The 20158-nt window shown below is 39.7% G+C and overlaps 1 protein-coding gene across 1 annotated transcript in view; it reads right to left on the bottom strand.

Annotated features, from left to right (window-relative positions):
- The window catches only part of lars2 (leucyl-tRNA synthetase 2, mitochondrial), a 133582-nt gene that overhangs the window by 59580 nt on the left and 53844 nt on the right, over positions 1-20158 (bottom strand). The window contains exons 11-13 of the mRNA XM_073846627.1: positions 18656-18771; positions 18285-18568; positions 1708-1806 (exon numbers count right to left, since the gene is read on the bottom strand). Coding sequence (XP_073702728.1) covers positions 1708-1806; positions 18285-18568; positions 18656-18771 — 499 coding nt within the window. The remainder of the gene's footprint in view (positions 1-1707; positions 1807-18284; positions 18569-18655; positions 18772-20158) is intronic.

Below are 20158 nucleotides of genomic sequence, written 5' to 3'. Positions count from 1 at the left end.
TGACCCAAAACATCATCAGATTTTCAAGGCCTGAAAGTAGACAAAGAGAACCCAATCAAACTCTCAAAGTGAACTGAAAAAAATGTCATTTATTTATTGAGAAAAATGATCCAGTGTTACATATCTGTGCATTGCAAGAGTATATAAATCTTTGCTTTCAGTATCTGGTGTGACCCCCTTTTGCTGCAGTAACTGAAGGTAAAGTTTCTTGCTGATTAAATGCTGATCAGTCCTGCACAATGACATGTAGGAGTTTTAGCCTATTCACTCTCTGATGTTGGTGGGTTTCCTCCTATGAACTGCTTGCTTAGATCCTTCCACAACATTTTAATTGGACTTTGACTCAGCCATTCCAAAACATTAACTTTGTTCTTCTTTAAACATTCTTTGGTAGAATGACTTGTGAGCTTGGGGTTGTTGTCTTGCTGCATGACCCACATTCTCTTGAGACTCTGTTCTTAAACAGATGTCCTGACGTTTTCCTTTAGAATTTGCTGGCATAATTCAGAATTCACTGTTACATAAATGATGGCAGGCTGTCCTGGCCAAGAAGCAGCAAAACAGGCCCAAGCCATGATACTACCACCACCATGTTTCACAGATGGGATGGGATTCTTAAGCTGGAATACAGTGTGTTCTTTTCTCCAAACATAATAGCTTCTCATTTAAACCAATAAGTTCAATTTTGGTTTCATCTATCCATTAAACCATTCTCCAGTAGTCCTCTGGCTTGCCGCAAATTTCTTTTTGGAGAACAGTGGCTTTCTTCATGCAACTCTGCCATGCGCACCAGTGGTTGCTTAGTGTTCTTCTGATGGTGGACTCATGAACATGAACATTAGCCAATGTGAGAAAGGCCTTCAGTTGCTCAGAAGTTACCCTGGAAACTTTTGCAACCTCGCAGACTATTACACATTCTGCTTTAAAGTAATCTTTATTGGTCGACCACTTCTCAGAAAGGTAACAGTTGTCTTGAATTTCCTCCATTTCCATCTGTCTGACCATGGATTTGTGGAGTCCAAACACTTTAGAGATGGTTTTGTAACCTTTTCTGCCCTGATGAGCAACATCAACTCTTTTTCCGAGGTCCGTAATCTCCTTTGTTCGTGACTTGATTCACTTCCACAAACATGATTAGATTTTGATAGATCCCTGTTCTTTGAATAAAACATGTCACATACTGACATTTGATAGTCATTGCACGGACAGAAAACACATCTGCACAAATGGACTCTAATTTCACCTTTAAACAAATTATTATTTTTCTCAATAAATAAATGACAAAGAAAATATTTTTCTCTCACTTGTTTGATTGAGGTCTACTTTCAGGACTTATATGAAAATCTGATGATGTTTTGGGTCATATTTATGCAGAAATATAGAAAATTCTAAAGGGTTCACAAACTTTCAAGCAGCACTGTATAGTTCAGTCTATGCATTAATGCTGCCTCTGAAGGTTCTGGAACAGTGTGTAAGTGTACTTGTTCTATTTTATTGTGTTTCTGAAAATGATTGTGTGCGTGATGCATTACAGGCACAAAGGAGTGACATTTTAAAATCATTGTTGTTCATCTGAAATAGCACGCACAGATGGTCTTCCATTCTGAGTCTTGCTCTTTCAGCATCTCTGGAAGCAGCACAGACTAGCACAGTCTCAACAAACACCTGGTGGGACAGACAGAGCCAGACAGAGGCGGTTTTCCTTACCTCAGCGGGTTCTGAGGGTCAGTGTATCTGAAATAGTACCAGGAGGAATCCACAAAGGTGTCCATGGTGTCTGTTTCTCTCTCCGCCGGCCCTTTACACCTGACATCAACAAGAGGAAGAGAGTAAGTGCTGGGTTATTAGATATGCTTAATTTCAAGAAATGGTGCCATTTGTGCCATAGTTGTTCATGAGTTGTTCAAACTTTTTGAATTTGAAGATCAGGGTAAATTTAACTTATGTACACATCTTCATTCTGTTCAAAAGTTTTCACCCCCCAGCTCTTAATGCATCATGTTAGTTTCTGAAGCATCAGTGAGTGTTTGAACCTTCTGTAATAGTTGCATATGAGTCTGTCAGTTGTCCTCAGTGTGAAAAGATGGATCTTAAAATCATACAGTCATTGTTAGAAAGGGTTCAAATACACAAAAAATCTGAAAAACCAAAGAATCTGTGGGACCTGAAGGATTTTTCTGAAGTACAGCAGACAGTTGAACTTTTCAGGACAAACAAGTGACTCATGAACAACTATCACTAAACAAAAAACACAGCTGTGGATCATTCAGGGAACAACACAGTATTAAAAATTCAAGCGTATGTAAACTTTTGAACGGGGTAATTTTTATAAATTCAACTATTTTCTCTTGTGGACTATATGTAAATATCTTTCATGTGAAATATATTACTCAGGTCAGTACTAAATAAAAACATACATTTTGTATGATCCCTCTTATTTAAAAAAAAAAAAAATAACATTTTGCAGATTCTGCAAGGTGTATGTAAACTTTTGACCTTAACTAACTAGTGTTTTTACTGTATTTTTCATTTAATAAACATGAGCAGAAGAGACTTCTATCAAAAACATCTTAAAAAAAAATCTTAAAGAAAATCTCCAAACTTTTTAATTATACTGTATATGATTAACAAACCTGCTATCAAAGATTTCTTGAATTCCGGTACTTTAATACATATATAAATATATATTTATATTTAGGACCCTGCTGAAAAAAAAACAGCTAAAACCAGCCTAGGCTGGCTGGCTGGTATTAGCTGGTTTAAGCTGGAAGTAGCTGGTTTAAGCTGGTCTCCCAGCCTGACCAAAACCCCTCTAAAACCAGCCTGCCGACCAGCTATGACCAGCTAAAACCAGCCAACCAGCCTAGGCTGGTTTTAGCTGTTTTTTTCACCAGGGGAATCAGCCATCTGAAACTGAAACTAAGCTAGCCAATTTCTAAAGACTTTTTATGAGCAATTAGAGCTACCAAACACTAAAATTGACAATCAAAATACAAAATGAAATTAATTTTTCACAGTAATAAGCCTGCTGTGTGGTTTCTCAGCTGGCACCACTGAAATCCCAATCACGGTTCCGTGCGTTTGTCTCTGAATGCCAGTCTCACACCCAAAGCAAACAGCGCTTTGCATCCCGGGCCATCTGTCAGTTTACAATACAGTCACACTTACTCTAACGAGTCTCAGCAGACTTCATTCGGCTAATCATCCGCATCAAAAGAAACTAATTAACGGCCGAACCTCCGACCCGCACACAGCCATGCTAATGTCAGTCCCTCCACTCCAGTCTGAGAGAGTCCAGCCCGTCTTTGGTAATCAGTCGAACGTTCACACAATTCCTGCCTATTATACCGCCGGCAACGGGAGCCAAGCGCCTCATGGTCGCCTAGCAACAGGGTGAAGGTGTAGCAGGTTAATTCTTTGAAAGCCAGGTGCCATCTGAGAGACGAGCATCCCACATATGAGCTGTAATGAGGTGCTTGGAGAGTGTGTTTATAACAGATCTGTGCTGGGAAATTAGGGCATTAGTTATGCTTTTTAAAAAACTGATTTCACGGCTTTGTTTTGTTGACTCATTATCGACGAAATGGTGGAAGTGTGTGTGGCTGGACGGATAATAGAGTGAACACAGAATGTCATGAGAGGAAGCCGTTAGATCCACACTGACAAGAGAAAGCAGGTCAGCGCTGACAGCTGAAGACAACATGAGTAAGAGCAGCTGTGTCCGAAAACTACAGCGAAGCAGCGGCCAGTCAGTATAGTTCACCCAGAAATGAACCCTCACCCTCCGGCTTTCCAAGATGTGTTAGTCAGTGATGGGAATATCAGCGTTATAACTAAACGGCGTCACTAACGGCATTATTTTTTTAACCGTTTTCCCCGTTACAACGTTATTACTGACAATAAAATGCAGCTCACTTAAGTAGGCTCTCACTCAGCCATAGGACCTGCACGTCGCATTGTGTTTTCCTTCCAAGGTAAATTCTGGTTTATCCCTCTCGAGATGAACTTGATGCGGTGTCCGCATGTCACACGTGGAAGTTTAAAACATTTCAACTTTAAAAAGTGGAGCTGCTTGTAGAGATAATAACTTTAGATGGGAACAACTGGAGCTCGTGTTGGTATCGTACAAATGACTTCATTAGAGAATATTTGTTTTCGACGTGACTTCATTTAAAAGTGGACATTTCAAGCTTTCTATACATAGATTTTTCATGTCTGTGAGGCAGGTATTCGCTGAGATTCAGGTTGTTTTATTTACGTGTCTGTGAAGAGAGATGACGAAGACCGAGATGGCAGAGAGCGCATCCTGCTTATTTTTTCTTTATTTTACAAAAGCACATTGTTTTGTTGTTATTATGACTATACAGACATAAAAGTAGACCCTTTGCAGTTTCAAATGACCTTATTCTTATCTGTACGATCAAAAATGACTATTTTTAGTTATTTTCATGGTCATCAAGAAAAAGAAACCCCAGAGGGTTGACAGTGTTGCCGCAGGATGTGCGGCAATGTTTCATGTCTGCGGGTTGAAGCGACCCCAATAACTTGATATTTATCCCCTGGAAGGTGTCTCTCACATTGTCTCACAGCAACATTAAAGTAGTGTAGATTAGTGTACAATGTTTTATTCATTTAACCTATTTAATATTGAGGGCATGCAAATTATTTGACATATTGGAACATTTCTTTTAAGTAACACAATCGTTACTTTTCCTGTTAATTAGTTACTTTTATAATGATGTAATTCAGTTACTAAGTCAGTTACTATTTGTGAGAAGTAACTAGTAACTACAGTAAGGAAAAAAATGATTTGATCCACTTCTGATTTTGTATGTTTGCCCACTGACAAATAAATTATCAGTCTATAATTTTAACAAAAAAAAAAAAAAAAAAAAACAGAAAAACATTTAAAAAAAAGTCAGAAATTGATTTGGCTTCCTGGTGTTTTTATACAGGTAACAAGCTCTGATTAGGAGCACTCTCTTAAAAGGAGTACCTGTATAAAAGACACCTGTCCACAGAAGCAATCAATCAGATTCCAAACTCTCCACCATGGCCAAGACCAAAGAGCTGTTCAAGGATGTCAGGGACAAGATTGTAGACCTACACAAGACTGGAATGAGCTACAAGACCATTGACAATCAGCTTGGTGAGAAGGTGACAACAGTTGGTGCGATTATTCGCAAATGGAAGAAACATAAAATAACTGTCAATCTCCCTCAGTCTGGGGCTCCATGCAAGATCTCACCTCGTGGAGTTTCAATGATCATGAGAACGCTGAGGAATCAGCCCAGAACTACACGGGAGGATCTTGTCAATGACCTCAAGGCAGCTAGGACCATAGTCACCAAGAAAACAATTGGTAACACACTACACCGTGAAGGACTGAAATCCTGCAGCACCTGCAAGGTCCCTCTGCTCAAGAAAGCACATGTACAGCCGTCTGAAGTTTGCCAATCAACATCTGAATGATTCAGAGGAGAACTGGGTGAAAGTGTTGTGGTCAGATGAGACCAAACTCAACTCGCCATATTTGGAGGAGGAGGAATGCTGCCTATGACCCCAAGAACACCATCCCCACCATCAAACATGGAGGTGGAAACATTATGCTTTGGGGGCATTTTTCTGCTAAAGGGACAGGACAACTGCACCACATCAAAGAACGATGGACATGGCAAGATCCTTGGGTGAGCACCTCCTTCCCTCAGTCAGGGCATTGAAAATTTGTCATGGATGGGTATTCCATCATGACAATGACCCAAAACACACGGCCAAGGAAACAAAGGAGTGGCTCAAGAATAAGCACATTAAGGTCCTGGAGTGGCCTAGCCAGTCTCCAGACCTTAATCCCATAGAAAATCTGTGGAGGGAGTTGAAGTTTTGAGTTACAAGAAACTACAAGAAACGTCTGACCAAAAAAAAAAGGATTTTGACACCAAGTAGTAAGTCAGCTAGTTCAAGACTAATTCTGGATTTGTTTGCAACATTTGTTCTTGAGGTAAAGTTATCTGTAAAGTAATTTGTAGTTACATAATATGACATTTACATCCAATAACCAATAGCAGCCTTCAAATTCACAAGTAAAAGTTGAGTGTAAATGTCAAGATCATCATTTATGTCTACTGAAGTCTGCCAGGTAAAAATCATCAGCTTATTGATACAATTCAATCAATATGCTGTTTGTTCAAATTATTACTCTTGGTCGAGGCTTCTGTAAATATTTAGTTTATATTTAGAGTTACGTTACTAAGTTTAATGGTGCAATGCAAAAATATTTAGTATTGAGTATGCATGGCTGGTTGCAGCCAGCCACAGAAATCCAAATAACATTTTGCAGAAATGTCACCACAGGAATATTTTTCCAGTGAGGTTGGGTTGAAAGCGAGTTTTGTGAGTGTTATTTTGTTGTGCATTTATATGTGCCTTAGTGTCCCACAACAAACATTCAAACATATAATCAGCAACGAAATCCAGCTGTGAGACGTTTCTCTGTTTTTTTTTTTATCCTCAGATTTCAATTAAACTTCTAACAGCGAAGCCAGAGACAATATCACAGCTCAGGAAATGACTCCTCTTTTCCTCAAGGACGAGGCAGATAAGCACCATCTCTCTCTTTATCTGGTTTCCGTGTCTTTCTCTCTCCGCAGCCACTTCACTCAATGTAGGCGATCATTTAAAGAACTGAGGTGATTTTCTTCGAGGCCTCAGATAAGAGATGATTCAGTCTCCTCGTCAACACAGGAACAAGCAGTGCTCACTAACAAAACCTTCATCATCTGAATCAAATGCTGTAATTCTACTAATTATATATATGACGGAGTTCACACTAATTGACATTAGCTTTACATTGATGAGATCTTAGTATGATCTGAGCATGTTTTAACAGAAAGAAAAATTGCATATTTTTTTGCAAAATGCTTAATTTGGGTGTGTCGAGGTTTCTAGTTCACAACAGCTAACAATAAATTTGCTAGCATGTTTCTAGCATGATTAACAAGTTACTAGCATGTTAATAGTCTACTTCTGACATGATTAACATGTTACTAGCATGTTGGTAACATGATTAGCATATTGCTAACCTGTTTCGAACATGATTAAAAAGTTGCTAGCATGTTTTAGCATGATTAACAAGTTGATAGCATGTTGCTAACATGTTTTAACATGATTAGCAAGTTACTAGCATGTTGCTAACATGCTTAGCAAGTTACTAGCGTGAATAACATGTTTCTAACATGTTGCTAACATGATTAGCATGTTCCTAGTTAACATGATTAAGAAGTTACCAGCATATTGCTAACATGATTAGCAAGTTTTTAGCATGCTTCTAGCATGATTAGCAAGTTGCTAGCATGTTACTATCATGTTGCTAACATGATTAACATATTGTTAACCTGTCTCTAACATGATGAGAAAGTTGCTAGCATGTTTCTAACATGATTAGCATGTTTCTAAAATAATTAGCATGTTACTAGCATGATTAGAAAGTCATTAGCATGTTTCTAACATGATTAGCACGTTTTTAGCATGATTAGCATATTACTAGCATGTTGTTAGCATGATTAACATATTACTAACATGTTACTAGCATGATTAACAAGTTACTAGTATGTAGTTAGCATGTTTCTAACATGATTAGCACGTTTCTAGCATGATTAGCATGTTACTAGCATGTTGGTAGCATGATTAACATATTACTAACATGTTACTAGCATGATTAACAAGTTACTAGTATGTAGTTAGCATGTTTCTAACATGATTAGCACGTTTCTAGCATGATTAGCATATTACTAGCATGTTACTAGCATGATTAACAAGTTACACATAAGTAATTAGCATGTTTCTAACATGCTTAGCATGTTGTTACAATGCTTCTAGCATGATTAGCAAGTTGCTAGCATGTTACAACATGTTTCTAACATGATTAACATATTTTGCTAACCTGTCTCTAACATGATTAGAAAGTTGCTAGCATGTTTCTAACATGATTAGCATGTTTTCTAACATGATTAGCATGTTACTAGCATGATTAGCATGTTACTAGCATGATTAACAAGTTACACGTATGTAGTTAGCATGTTTCTAGCATGATTAGCATGTTGGTAGCATGATTAACAAGTTACTAGTATGTAGTTAGCATGTTTCTAGCATGATTAGCATGTTACTAGCCTGATTAACAAGTTACACGTATGTAGTTAGCATGTTTCTAACATGATTAGCATGTTGTTACAATGCTTCTAGCATGATTAGCAAGTTGCTAGCATGTTACTAACATGTTTCTAACATGATTAACATATTGCTAACCTGTCTCTAACATGATTAGAAAGTTGCTAGCATGCTTCTAGCATGATTAGCATGTTACTAGCATGATTATCATGTTACTAGCATAATTAACAAGTCACTAGTATGTAGTTAGCATGTTTCTAGCATGATTAGCATGTTACTAGCATGATTAACATGTTACTAGCATAATTAACAAGTTACTAGTATGTAGTTAGCATTTTTTTAACATGATTAGCATGTTGTTACAATTCTTCTAGCATGATTAGGAAGTTGCTAGCATGTTACTAACATGTTTCTAACATGATTAACATATTGCTAACCTGTCTCTAACATGATTAGAAAGTTGCTAGCATGTTTCTAGCATGATTAGCATGTTACTAGCATAATTAACAAGTTACTAGTATGTAGTTAGCCTGTTTCTAGCATGATTAACAAGTTACACGTATGTAGTTAGCATGTTTCTAGCATGATTAACAAGTTACACGTATGTAGTTAGCATGTTTCTAGCATGATTAACATGTTTCTAGCATGTTACTAGCATAATTAACAAGTTACTAGTATGTAGTTAGCATGTTTCTAGCATGATTAGCATGTTTCTAGCATGATTAGCAAGTTACTAGTATGTAGTTAGCATGTTTCTAGCATGATTAGCATGTTACTAGCATGATTAACAAGTTACACGTATGTAGTTAGCATATTTCTAACATGAATAGCATTTTTCTAGCATGATTAGCATGTTTCTAGCATGATTAGCATGTTACTAGCATAATTAACAGGTTACTAGTATGTAGTTAGCATGTTTCTAGCATGAATAGCATGTTTTAGCATGATTAGCATGTTACTAGCATAATTAACAAGTTACTAGTATGTAGTTAGCATGTTTTAGCATGATTAGCATGTTACTGGCATAATTAACAAGTTACTAGTATGTAGTTAACATGTTACTAGCATGATTAGCATGTTACTAGCATGTTACTAGCATTATTAACAAGTTACTAGTATGTAATTAGCATGTTTTTAGCATGATTAGCATGTTACTAGCATAATTAACAAGTTACTAGTATGTAGTTAACATGTTTCTAACATGATTAGCATGTTACTAGCATGATTAACAAGTTACTAGTATGTAGTTAGCATGTTTCTAACATGAATAGCATGTTTCTAGCATGATTAGCACGTTACTAGCATAATTGACAAGTTACTAGTATGTAGTTAACATGTTTCTAACATGATTAGCATGTTACTAGCATAATTAACAATAGGGCTGGGTATTGTGACCAATTCGGCGATTCGATTCGATTCTTATTTTTATGGTTTCGATTCGATTCGATTCCGATTTCGATTCGATATCGATTAGCTATCAATATTTCATTTAAAATGTTAGTTTTGCAGACATGGGATCCATATTTTGGTATAAATTCTGGTAACTGAAACTCTCCTACTAAAGTTTATTACTGAAATACACATCTACATTAATAATAGGGTGTACACAGTTGTTTATTTTAAACAACTTTTATTTTAAATGAACACTGTAACAAGAAGTCATAAATATGTGCATCCATTGTACACCATGTAAACAAACTGCAAAATGCACATTACTGTAAAAAAATAAAAAGACTGTAAATGTGCAACAGTGAAATCTATTAAGAACTTCAAACATGTTTAAGAAATAAAACATTTTTATAAAATCAAAACGTTCAAAACAGGCCCATTATAAAGCCCTTGTCTGCATATACAAAACATTCTAACTGTCCATAAAACTAACAGTTCTTAACTACAGCCTTATCATTTTTGATCACCAGATTTTTCTGCAAAAAAAGCAGCTGATCAACATGTTCTGATAGCTTCTTTGCGCTGTGATTAGATCACCAGCAGTTGAGAAACTCTCTCAGCAGGAACACTAGTGACACCTTCAGGACGAGAGGTGAATATTCATATCTATCCTCTTACGTGAAGCACGTGCATTAAGAATCGATTCGGGGATTTCCCGAATCGATATCGTTGGGTTAAACTGAAGATCGATTAAAATCGGAGAATCGATATTTTTTACCCAGCCCTAATTAACAAGTTACTAGTATGTAGTTAACATGTTTCTAGCATGATTAGCATGTTACTAGCATGATTAACAAGTTACTAGTATGTAGTTAGCATGTTTCTAACATGATTAGCAAGTTACTAGCATGATTAACAAGTTACTAGTATGTAGTTAGCATGTTTCTAACATGATTAGCAAGTTACTTGATTAGCAAAGAGTTAACTAAACTGAGTTCTTTAAATCTCAAAAAAACTGCTGAAACTTTATTAAGGGCTTCCAGATTTAAGTCCACTACTACAGTAGTTCTGATGCAACACACCAAAGCACCTGCCCTCATTTCTCCAGCTGTTGCAGTATTTCATCAGACCTGAGACTCATTAACACATCATTTCAATCACTTCATATTTCTGAAGGAAACCAAAGCCATAAAGCAGAACAAAACATACAGGAGCTCGGTCCATACTTCATAACGGTCCAGACACTTAAAGCCTTGGATTCTGCTCTGTACTTGTCTCGATAAATAAACAGTTTCTGCTCTGCATTCATAGTTTAACTGCACCATTTGTGAGACCATTAGTTTTTTTAATTAGTTAACAGCACTCCCGACAGCTCGTAACTGTCACGGTCCATGCATCTGTCGTGTTTTCTTTGTCTCGTGATCATGTGTTGTCTGTGTTGTTACGTCATGCTCATCAGCGCGGCTGCCAATCAGTCCTCCACAGGTGCATCACATTATCCCCGGCTATTTATACTCACCTCGTTTTCATCTCCTCTGTCGATAGTTCATTCTGGATGTGGTTCGTGTTGGGATTGTCTTGGTCGTGTTTCGTCTCCGTGGATGTGTATTTCGTCAGTGTTCGTCTCTGGATTACTCACCTTCACGGGATCATCACGCCACGTCAACGCCAGCCATCAAGCCCCTGTGTCACCCAGCCGAGAGATCTCACCACGTTGGAGTTTGTTCACCTTGTTTGTCTTTCAATAAATATCTGTTACACTGCAATTGCTTCCTCCTCTCTGTTTGCACCGTCACAGAACTATCGACCACAAATGGAAGCAGCAGGATCCACCCGTCTCACCGCTGAGGAATGTTTACTGTCTTGTGTCTCTCGGCTGGAAGCCCAGGAGAAGAGCTCCGCGGACACGGGACCGGCCGTTCGAGCTCTTGTGACACAGGTGTCCGAGCTGACCCAGTGAATGCAGCAGATGCAACTTCCCACTGCGCCGCCCACGCCGCCCATGCCAGCCACTCCGGTTCCCCTTGCTGGACCATCTGGGGCTTTCCATCAGCCGGAGCCCCGCCTTCCCCCACCGGAGCTGTACAGCGGTGAGCCGAACTTCTGCCGGGCTTTCCTCACTAGATGTTCGATGCATTTCTCGTTACAGCCCCGCACGTTTCCTAGTGAGGAAAGCAAGGTGGCGTTCGTGCTCACCCTGTTAACGGGGAAGGCAGCCCTTTGGGGCACGGCGGTGTGGGAAAACCAGGACCCGTGTTGTGCCTCGTTCTCGGCACTCTCCGCCGAGATGAAAAGGGTGTTCGACCGCGCAGCCACCGGAAGAGAGGCTGCGCGGAGACTGACGGACCTCAAGCAGGGGGAGAGGTCCGTTTCTGACTATTCGATCGAGTTTCACACCCTGGCGGCGGAGTGTCGATGGAACGAGGAGGCGCAGTGGGACATGTTCCTGCATGGGCTGGCTGACCGCGTCCAACAGGAGATCTACGTCCTGGATTTGCCCGCAGACCTCAACGCCCTTATCGACCTGGCACTGCGGGTGGACGCTCGACTCTCGACTCTCCCGAGCCGAGCGGCGGTGGTTACCCGCTCGGCTTCCCCCTGGGGAGGGACTCCCATCTCGAGCCAGCGGCAGAGACGCGGTCAGCCCAGTCGACGATCACGAGCCCATGCAGGTGGGTCGGGCTCGGCTTAGTCGGGAGGAGAGGGAGAGGCGGAGGTCCCGGGGGCTTTGTCTGTACTGTGGGGCAGCGGGGCACTTCGCAGCCAGCTGCCCGATAAAAGGGCCAGCCCGGCAGTAAATGTGAGGCTACTGTCGGGTGGGATCTCTGCTACCAAATCCTCGTCCAGATCTACCTCCACCCTCCTTCCGGTTAGGCTTAGATGGCATCATCACGACATCCACTGCACTGCACTACTGGATTCGGGGGCGGAAGGTAATTTTATGGATTTTTCTTTTGCACATCAACATCATGTTCCCCTTCTTCCCCTCAGTAGTTCCATCGCCGTCCACGCTCTCAATGGTCAGACTCTTCCCACCATCACCACCATCTCGGAACCCGTCACTCTCACGGTGTCCGGCAACCGGAAAAATTTGTTTTTCATGCACAGTCTGTTCCTTTTCTAGGGTACATCTTGTCGGCTGAGGGAGTTCGTGTGGATCCAGCGAAGGTTCAGGCTGTGGTTGATTGGCCAACTACAGATTCCCGTAAGGCCCTGCAGAGGTTTCTGGGGTTCGCCAATTTTTACCGACGTTTCGTCCGCAATTACAGCCAACTAGCCGCGCCTCTGACCGCCTTAACCTCCCCCAGAGCGACGTTCAGGTAGTCTGACCCAGCTGAGGCTGCGTTCGCCAAACTGAAGAGCCGCTTCGTTTCGGCTCCCATCCTCGTGACCCCTGATCCTTCACGTCAGTTCGTGGTGGAGGTTGATGCGTCAGAGGTGGGGGTAGGTGCGGTTCTTTCACAGCGTTCGGCCACAGACGACAAGATGCATCCCTGCGCGTTTTTTTCACATCGTCTGTCACCTGCTGAGTCAAATTATGATATTGGTAATCGAGAGTTGTTGGCAGTCAAGTTCGCATTAGAGGAATGGCGTCATTGGCTAGAGGGGTCGGGGGTACCTTTTATTGTATGGACCGATCACAAAAACCTTGAATATATAAAAACTGCTAAAAGATTGAACTCTAGGCAGGCTCGGTGGGCACTTTTTTTCGGACGTTTTGATTTTACTCTCTCGTACCGCCCGGGTTCCAAAAATGTCAAACCCGATTCTTTGTTGCGTATTTTTGACCACGCCGATCGCCCGTCCACTCCCGAGAGTATTTTTTCTGAGACGTTTATCGTCTCAACTCTCACATGGGAGGTCGAAATGAAGGTTAAGACAGCCTTAGAAGGGGTAACGCCCCCGGCCGCTTGTCCACCGAACCGCTTATTTGTGCCAGAGGAATTACGGTCCGAGGTTATTCAGTGGGGTCATTGCTCTAATGTAGCGTGCCACCCAGGAGTCAATCGTACCATACGTTTGGTTAAACAACGGTTTTGGTGGCCTCTCATGGCTCGTGACGTTCGCAGTTTTGTTTTGGCTTGCTCAGTTTGTGCCATTGGTAAGACATCTAACAGACCTCCAGATGGTCTCCTTCAACCGCTGCCGGTCCCTTCGAGACCCTGGTCCCACATCGCGCTAGATTTTGTCACCGCCCTCCCGCCCTCTCAGGGCAACACGGTAGTTTTGACCGTGGTGGACCGGTTCTCGAAGGCGGCCCACTTTATTCCCTTGCCCAAATTACCCTCAGCCAAGGAGACAGCGGTAACTGTCGTGGACCACGTCTTCCGGTTACATGGCCTCCCAACAGACGTGGTCTCTGACAGGGGACCCCAATTTGTGTCCAAATTTTGGAAAGAGTTTTGTAGATTACTGGGGGCAACTGTTAGTCTCTCTTCGGGGTTCCATCCTCAAAGCAATGGTCAAACTGAGAGAGCCAACCAAGATTTGGAAAGAACGTTGCGATGTATGGTCACTAGAAACCCCTCCTCCTGGAGCCAACAACTCTCAATGGTGGAGTACGCCCACAATTCTTTACCAGTATCATCCACGGGCCTATCCCCATTTGAATGTAGTATAGGGTACCAGCCACCAGTTTTTCCCAGTCTGGAATCCGAAGTCGCGGTCCCCTCTGCCCACGCCTTTGTCCAGAGGTGCCATCGCACTTGGACTAGAACCCGTGAGACTCTGCTCCAGGTGAGAGCGTGCACCAAGGCTAAAGCCGATCGCCACCGGTCTAAGCCTCCCGTATACGTCGTCGGTTCCAAAGTGTGGCTTTCTACTAAGAACATTCCTCTGCGTTCCGTCTCGAATAAACTTGCTCCCAAATTTATTGGCCCATTTTCTGTCACCAAGATCATTAGTCCGGTGGCAGTCCGCCTCAAACTCCCTCCAGTGTACAGGAGAATTCATCCCGTGTTCCATGTTTCCAAAATTAAGCCCGTTTTTTTTGCACGAATTAATCCGCCTGCTCCGGTTCCCCCACCGCCGCGGCTCGTAGACAGGGAACCCACTTATTCGGTCAACCGCATTCTGTACTCTAGGCGGAGGGGACGCGGATTTCAGTACTTGGTGGACTGGGAAGGTTACGGTCCGGAGGAGAGAAGTTGGGTGCCTGCCAGAGACATCCTGGATCACTCCCTTATTGATGAATTTAATCAACAGGTACAGGAGTCTGGGAACGTCAGGAGACATTCTTAGGAGAGGGGGTACTGTCACGGTACATGCATCTGTCGTGTTTTCTTTGTCTCGTGATCATGTGTTGTCTGTGTTGTTACGTCATGCTCATCAGCGCGGCTGCCAATCAGTCCTCCACAGGTGCATCACATTATCCCCGGCTATTTATACTCACCTCGTTTTCATCTCCTCTGTCGATAGTTCATTCTGGATGTGGTTCGTGTTGGGATTGTCTTGGTCGTGTTTCGTCTCCGTGGATGTGTATTTTGTCAGTGTTCGTCTCTGGATTACTCACCTTCACGGGATCATCACGCCACGTCAACACCAGCCATCAAGCCCCTGTGTCACCCAGCCGAGAGATCTCACCACGTTGGAGTTTGTTCACCTTGTTTGTCTTTCAATAAATATCTGTTACACTGCAATTGCTTCCTCCTCTCTGTTTGCACCGTCACAGTAACAGCCGTGGTTAATAAATGAAATACAATTTTAAATGAATAAAAATGAAGACGTAGTACACTAGCTATTAGATTCAATATGAAACAATAACATTTCTGTCATGAAACTCACGAAAATCCATGTTCATTTTAAGACAAACCTATATACAGATAATTATAATTTCAAGAAAGACAACATTCTCATTTAGAAAGCATCTGATTGGACAAAATATTTGCAATGTGATTAAGGATGCACTGCTATAAACATGTGACTAATTCCAGTATGACAATAAATGTTTAATGAATTTTGGCTCTAAATTTTGGGTTGGGGGCTTGGGTTTGGCTTCAACTTGCATTCTCAGAATTACTCAAATGTGTATTAACAAACTTTTTCCAAAAGTGTACAGACTTGTTGAATTGTTTCCATAAAACTGAGTTCTCTGCAGCAAAATGTCTTGCAGCTCAAGGGGGTTGAATAATTTTGATTGCAACTGTATTGTGCATCCCTAATTTTGTATATTCTCAGAAGAGAGAAACTGTAAATCTAAAAATGCATATCAATACATACCCAACATAGTCATTTTATTTATTGTAGACTTGTGGAAATGGGCTTATTACAACTTTTTGTTTACTTAAAACTGTTTATCTTGTCTTGTTTAAAAAGGAAGTGATTAGTATGAGCTCTTATATTCAATTTAAATAAGTTGGTCCCTAAATGCACATTTTGGCCTCTTTTGAAAATTCTAGAAGAACTGCCACTGAACATAATAAATGTCGCCATCAAATCAGCCATCTGCCAAGATGCTTTCAAGATATTGACATTGGCCACTGAAAACCAATAATGTTCAACCTCTACTAATCCACATTTCTGTGTCTATGTATGCAGAGTGGGTATTTTACAGGCCGCTAAGATGCATTTGTCTCTCCATTCATGTGTCTATCTGACAGAGGGTTTTGGTAAAAATGTCATCAGCTTTCAGCGGCTCTGCCAGCATTAGTACGCTTCATGGTCAGAGAGGGTTTATTAATACCCTTCACAGTGAGGAGGTGCTATCTGTGCGCACATCTTCACCACCTCATGACTCAGTGGTAATGATCCCTGTAGTCTCCAGGGGACAAGAGCTCCCAGAAACAAGCCACTTTAGTCTGGCTGGGTCTGAACTTGGCTCTGTTTTTGATGAGATCTGAGACAATGAGTTCTGGTCGAGTCTGCCATTATTTCACATGACAGAGTGGGAGTACAAAGACTCAGATAATGGAAGAAAATGATTCCACTTATATTACAATGCCAGCAGATGAAACTCTTATCAAACACTTTTGATTTTCTCAAAGTTCAATTTATACTCCCGACTCACGTCAAAGAAACCAAACTGACCTCTAAATCTGAGAAGAAATTTCCTCTGAGAAAAAGCCTAGAGATCAGTGCACATGCTCCAGACAGCTCCTTTTTGCTCATACGGGAGATGCAGGTTCAAACTAAACTATCTATGTACTGTCCTTGCTGTCTCTATCAATTCTAAACAAAAAACTAAACACAGCAAGGCAAAAAAAGGCAAAAAGCAAACAATGCAAAAGAAAAAACAAACAAATCAAAAAACTAAACTAAGTATAAACAAAAAGCAAAGCAAAACAAAAAGCAAAGTCAAAGCAACACAATTCAACAAAACAAGAAAAATAAACAGAGGCAAAGCAAAAAATAAAAGGCAAAACAAAACGTTAAACTAAAAACAAAAACAAGAAAGTACAGTAAACTACGACAACGTTTTAGTGCCGCATTAAAAATGCAATAAAAAAAGATTATGAGATTAAAGTCGCGATATTTTCGAGAATAAAGTCAAAATATTTTGACAAAGTTGAAATTATGGCAATAAAGTCACTTTTTTTAGAGAATACAGTCAAAACTACGAGAATAAAGTCTACGTGTTTTGAGAATAAAGTAAATAAAATATTTCAAGAAAAAAATCTATATATTTTTTACAATAAAGTCAAAACGATTAGAATAAATTAAAAATGTTTTGAGAATAAAGACAACGTATTTTAAGAATAAAATCAAAATGACAAGAATTTGCCATTAAAGAGCACGAAAAACACATTGTTGCAAGACACATTGTTTGTGTTTTGCTATACAACTGAGAGATTTTGAAAGCTGAGAATTTGTTTTCTATTAAAAGTACCAAAAGCGTATTGCTATTATTGGGTGCCTGGCATACTACAAAGAGGACTAATGAATTCAATGTGAAATATTATTTCCAAACACACTGTTTCTGCGAGTATAACACATGGTATGATTTTCGCAAATAATCCAACATATATTCAAAATATATTCTAATATGCTCTTAATCCGGGCCATTTGCACGTGCAAGCCATACGCTCAAAATGTTACGCTATAACTTTAATTGATTTAATTCTTAAATAACGTAACTTTAATTCTTGTAATTTCAACTTTATTCTCGAAACATTTAAATTTTATTCTAAAAATAATATTATTATTACTTTAATCGCGTAATTTTAGATTTTTATTTAGTAATTTATTTTTGAATGTGGCACTAAAAAGCTGTCATAGTAAACAAAACAAAACTAAGAAAAGCAAAAAAAGAACAAAAAATAAAAACCAAAAGCAAATCAATCAATAAAGCAAAACAAAACAAAGCAAAAAAAAAAAAAACGGCAACACTTTAATGCATTAACAAACAAATGCATCTGTTACAGCATTTATTCACCTTTGTTACCGTCTTTGTTCATTGTTTGTTCATGTTAGCTCCAATTAATCATATTAACAGATACAGCTATTGATTTTAATAATTTATTGTTACATATTTAAACTAACATTAACTAAGATTAATAATTGCTTTAGAAGTATAACTGATATTAACTGACATTTAAAAAATGGGACCTTGTTGTAAAGTGTTACCCAAAAACAAAGAAAATCAAAAAAACTAAAACCAAACAACTGCCATATGACCTTATGTCCTTCTATAATATCTAATTACAATTATATTCCCTTATAACCTTATTAAATATGGATATAATGCATACTATGGCTGTCATTAGAGAACTTTTTTCTCAAACTATTGAACTTACCTTGGACACTGGCATCTCAGCCAATCCTGTGCCGTCTTTAAGGGTGACGCCCCTTTCCCTGTGAGGGACGTTACTTTAGGTAAGAGGACCGGCAGCTCCTCCACTGGAACTGGCACAGGCCCGCACTTGCCGCAGTGCACTATGGGAATGGGTGTACCCCAGTAGCGCTGCCTCGAGATTAGCCAATCACGTAACTTGGTACTAGTGAGGTATCCACCAGCATTCCTCTCCCGGGCTTTCTGGGTAACAGAGTTAAAAGCTTCCTCTCGGTTTTGACCTGTGAACTACAGAAGATGAGATGATCAGGATGTTTAACTGTTAAATGTAACTGGTTAACCCCTGCTCACATGTTTAAGCATAATGATGAGTACCTCATCTGAGTTTAGTAGAGTCTGTGTTCCATCGTCTTCTGTCTTTAGAACAGAGTTCCAGCTCAAACCCAGAGACTGAGCCAACTCTGCATCCTCCTCACTGCTATCTGGAATGCCTGTTATAAAGAATGAACAATGAAAACGTTTCAAAGAAATGTAATGTACAGTGTGTGCAAGTTGATATTCTGGCCATTTTTTTTTCCAAGCACATTTTACCAATTCCAAACCACATCAATCTTTATAACTACTATTGATTTAGTATTTAATCATTTAAAAAGTTATATATAATTGTCCATGAAGGCTGGAAGTGAAAAACGTCTTATTCAGGTATGCATGTTTGTAAGGTGTGTTTTATTTCACAGATACAATGAGCCAAAAGAGATTTAACTCAGACTAAAAGTTAAAAATTATTAAATGCCCCCGGTGAAGAATGCAATACTAATACAAAAATAGAATTTGCATTGTTAAGGCATGACCATTGGGCAGTGAAAAGCTCATTGGGTCAGCAAGGTCAGAAAAAAACAGGTGGAGAAGAAAAGACACATGCAAAAAAAAAGTTTAAATTAAGGAATTATGAAGAATTAGGTGTGAAACCATCAAGAACCATTTAGTCAAAAACGAAACGAAAATTATTTCAAAATCATCCTACATCGCTGACCCAGTGTTTGCAAAGTGAACATGCAAAAAAAAAAAAATCAAACACCCTTAACAAAAAAGGTAAAACAGAGATATAGGAAGATTTTGAAGTTAAGGGAAAAAATAAGATGGAAGTTTTTTGACATACCCTAACTGTCTTGAACTGGAAAAAAAGTATAAAAGTTAAAAAGTATATCAATTGTAATTAAAAAAGTCCAGTCTAGTTTCACTAGATAAGACCCGTCTTCCTCGGCTGGGGTCGTTTACAACTGCATTTGGGATCGTTTGAAGCAGCATTTTGAACTGCATTTTTTCCTTTGAAAAATTATTTTTTTACGACTGAAGAAAGAAAGGCAACATCTTGGATGAGTACATTATCTGTACATTTTTGTTCTGGAAGTGAACTTCACCTTTAATACTGAGAGTTGCTTCTTAAAGTGTTACTAAGTTTTCTGATATTTTCACTATTTCACAATTTGAAATTTTTTAATGTTAAGTGTTTTCATTGCATGACATTTTAATGAGCATAATCGACTTGAAAGTATGCTATAAGTGTCTAAATACTTTTTTGGGGCAACTGTACATAAACTGATAAATGCACAGAGGTATAAATGCAAAGAGGCTGAAGAGCTTTTGCAGAAATTCTTGATGCTGGAAAATTGTTTAATGAGGTGTCTATAGTATATGCGTAAAAACACTGGAAAATAACTAGAGCGGTGAACTCCATACACATCCCTGACGCATACACTGCAGATTCTCCTCCAGGAATTCACACACACAAAATGTAATGACACTGCTGTCTCTGCTGAATAAAATCCAAATGCATTCTGGATGTACTGCATTAACAAACTAAAGATTTACAGAATG

Source organism: Garra rufa, chromosome 9 (genome assembly GCF_049309525.1).
Source record: "Garra rufa chromosome 9, GarRuf1.0, whole genome shotgun sequence".
NCBI classification, from domain to species: Eukaryota; Metazoa; Chordata; class Actinopteri; order Cypriniformes; family Cyprinidae; genus Garra; species Garra rufa.
This window is presented reverse-complemented; position numbering and strand designations above follow the sequence as displayed.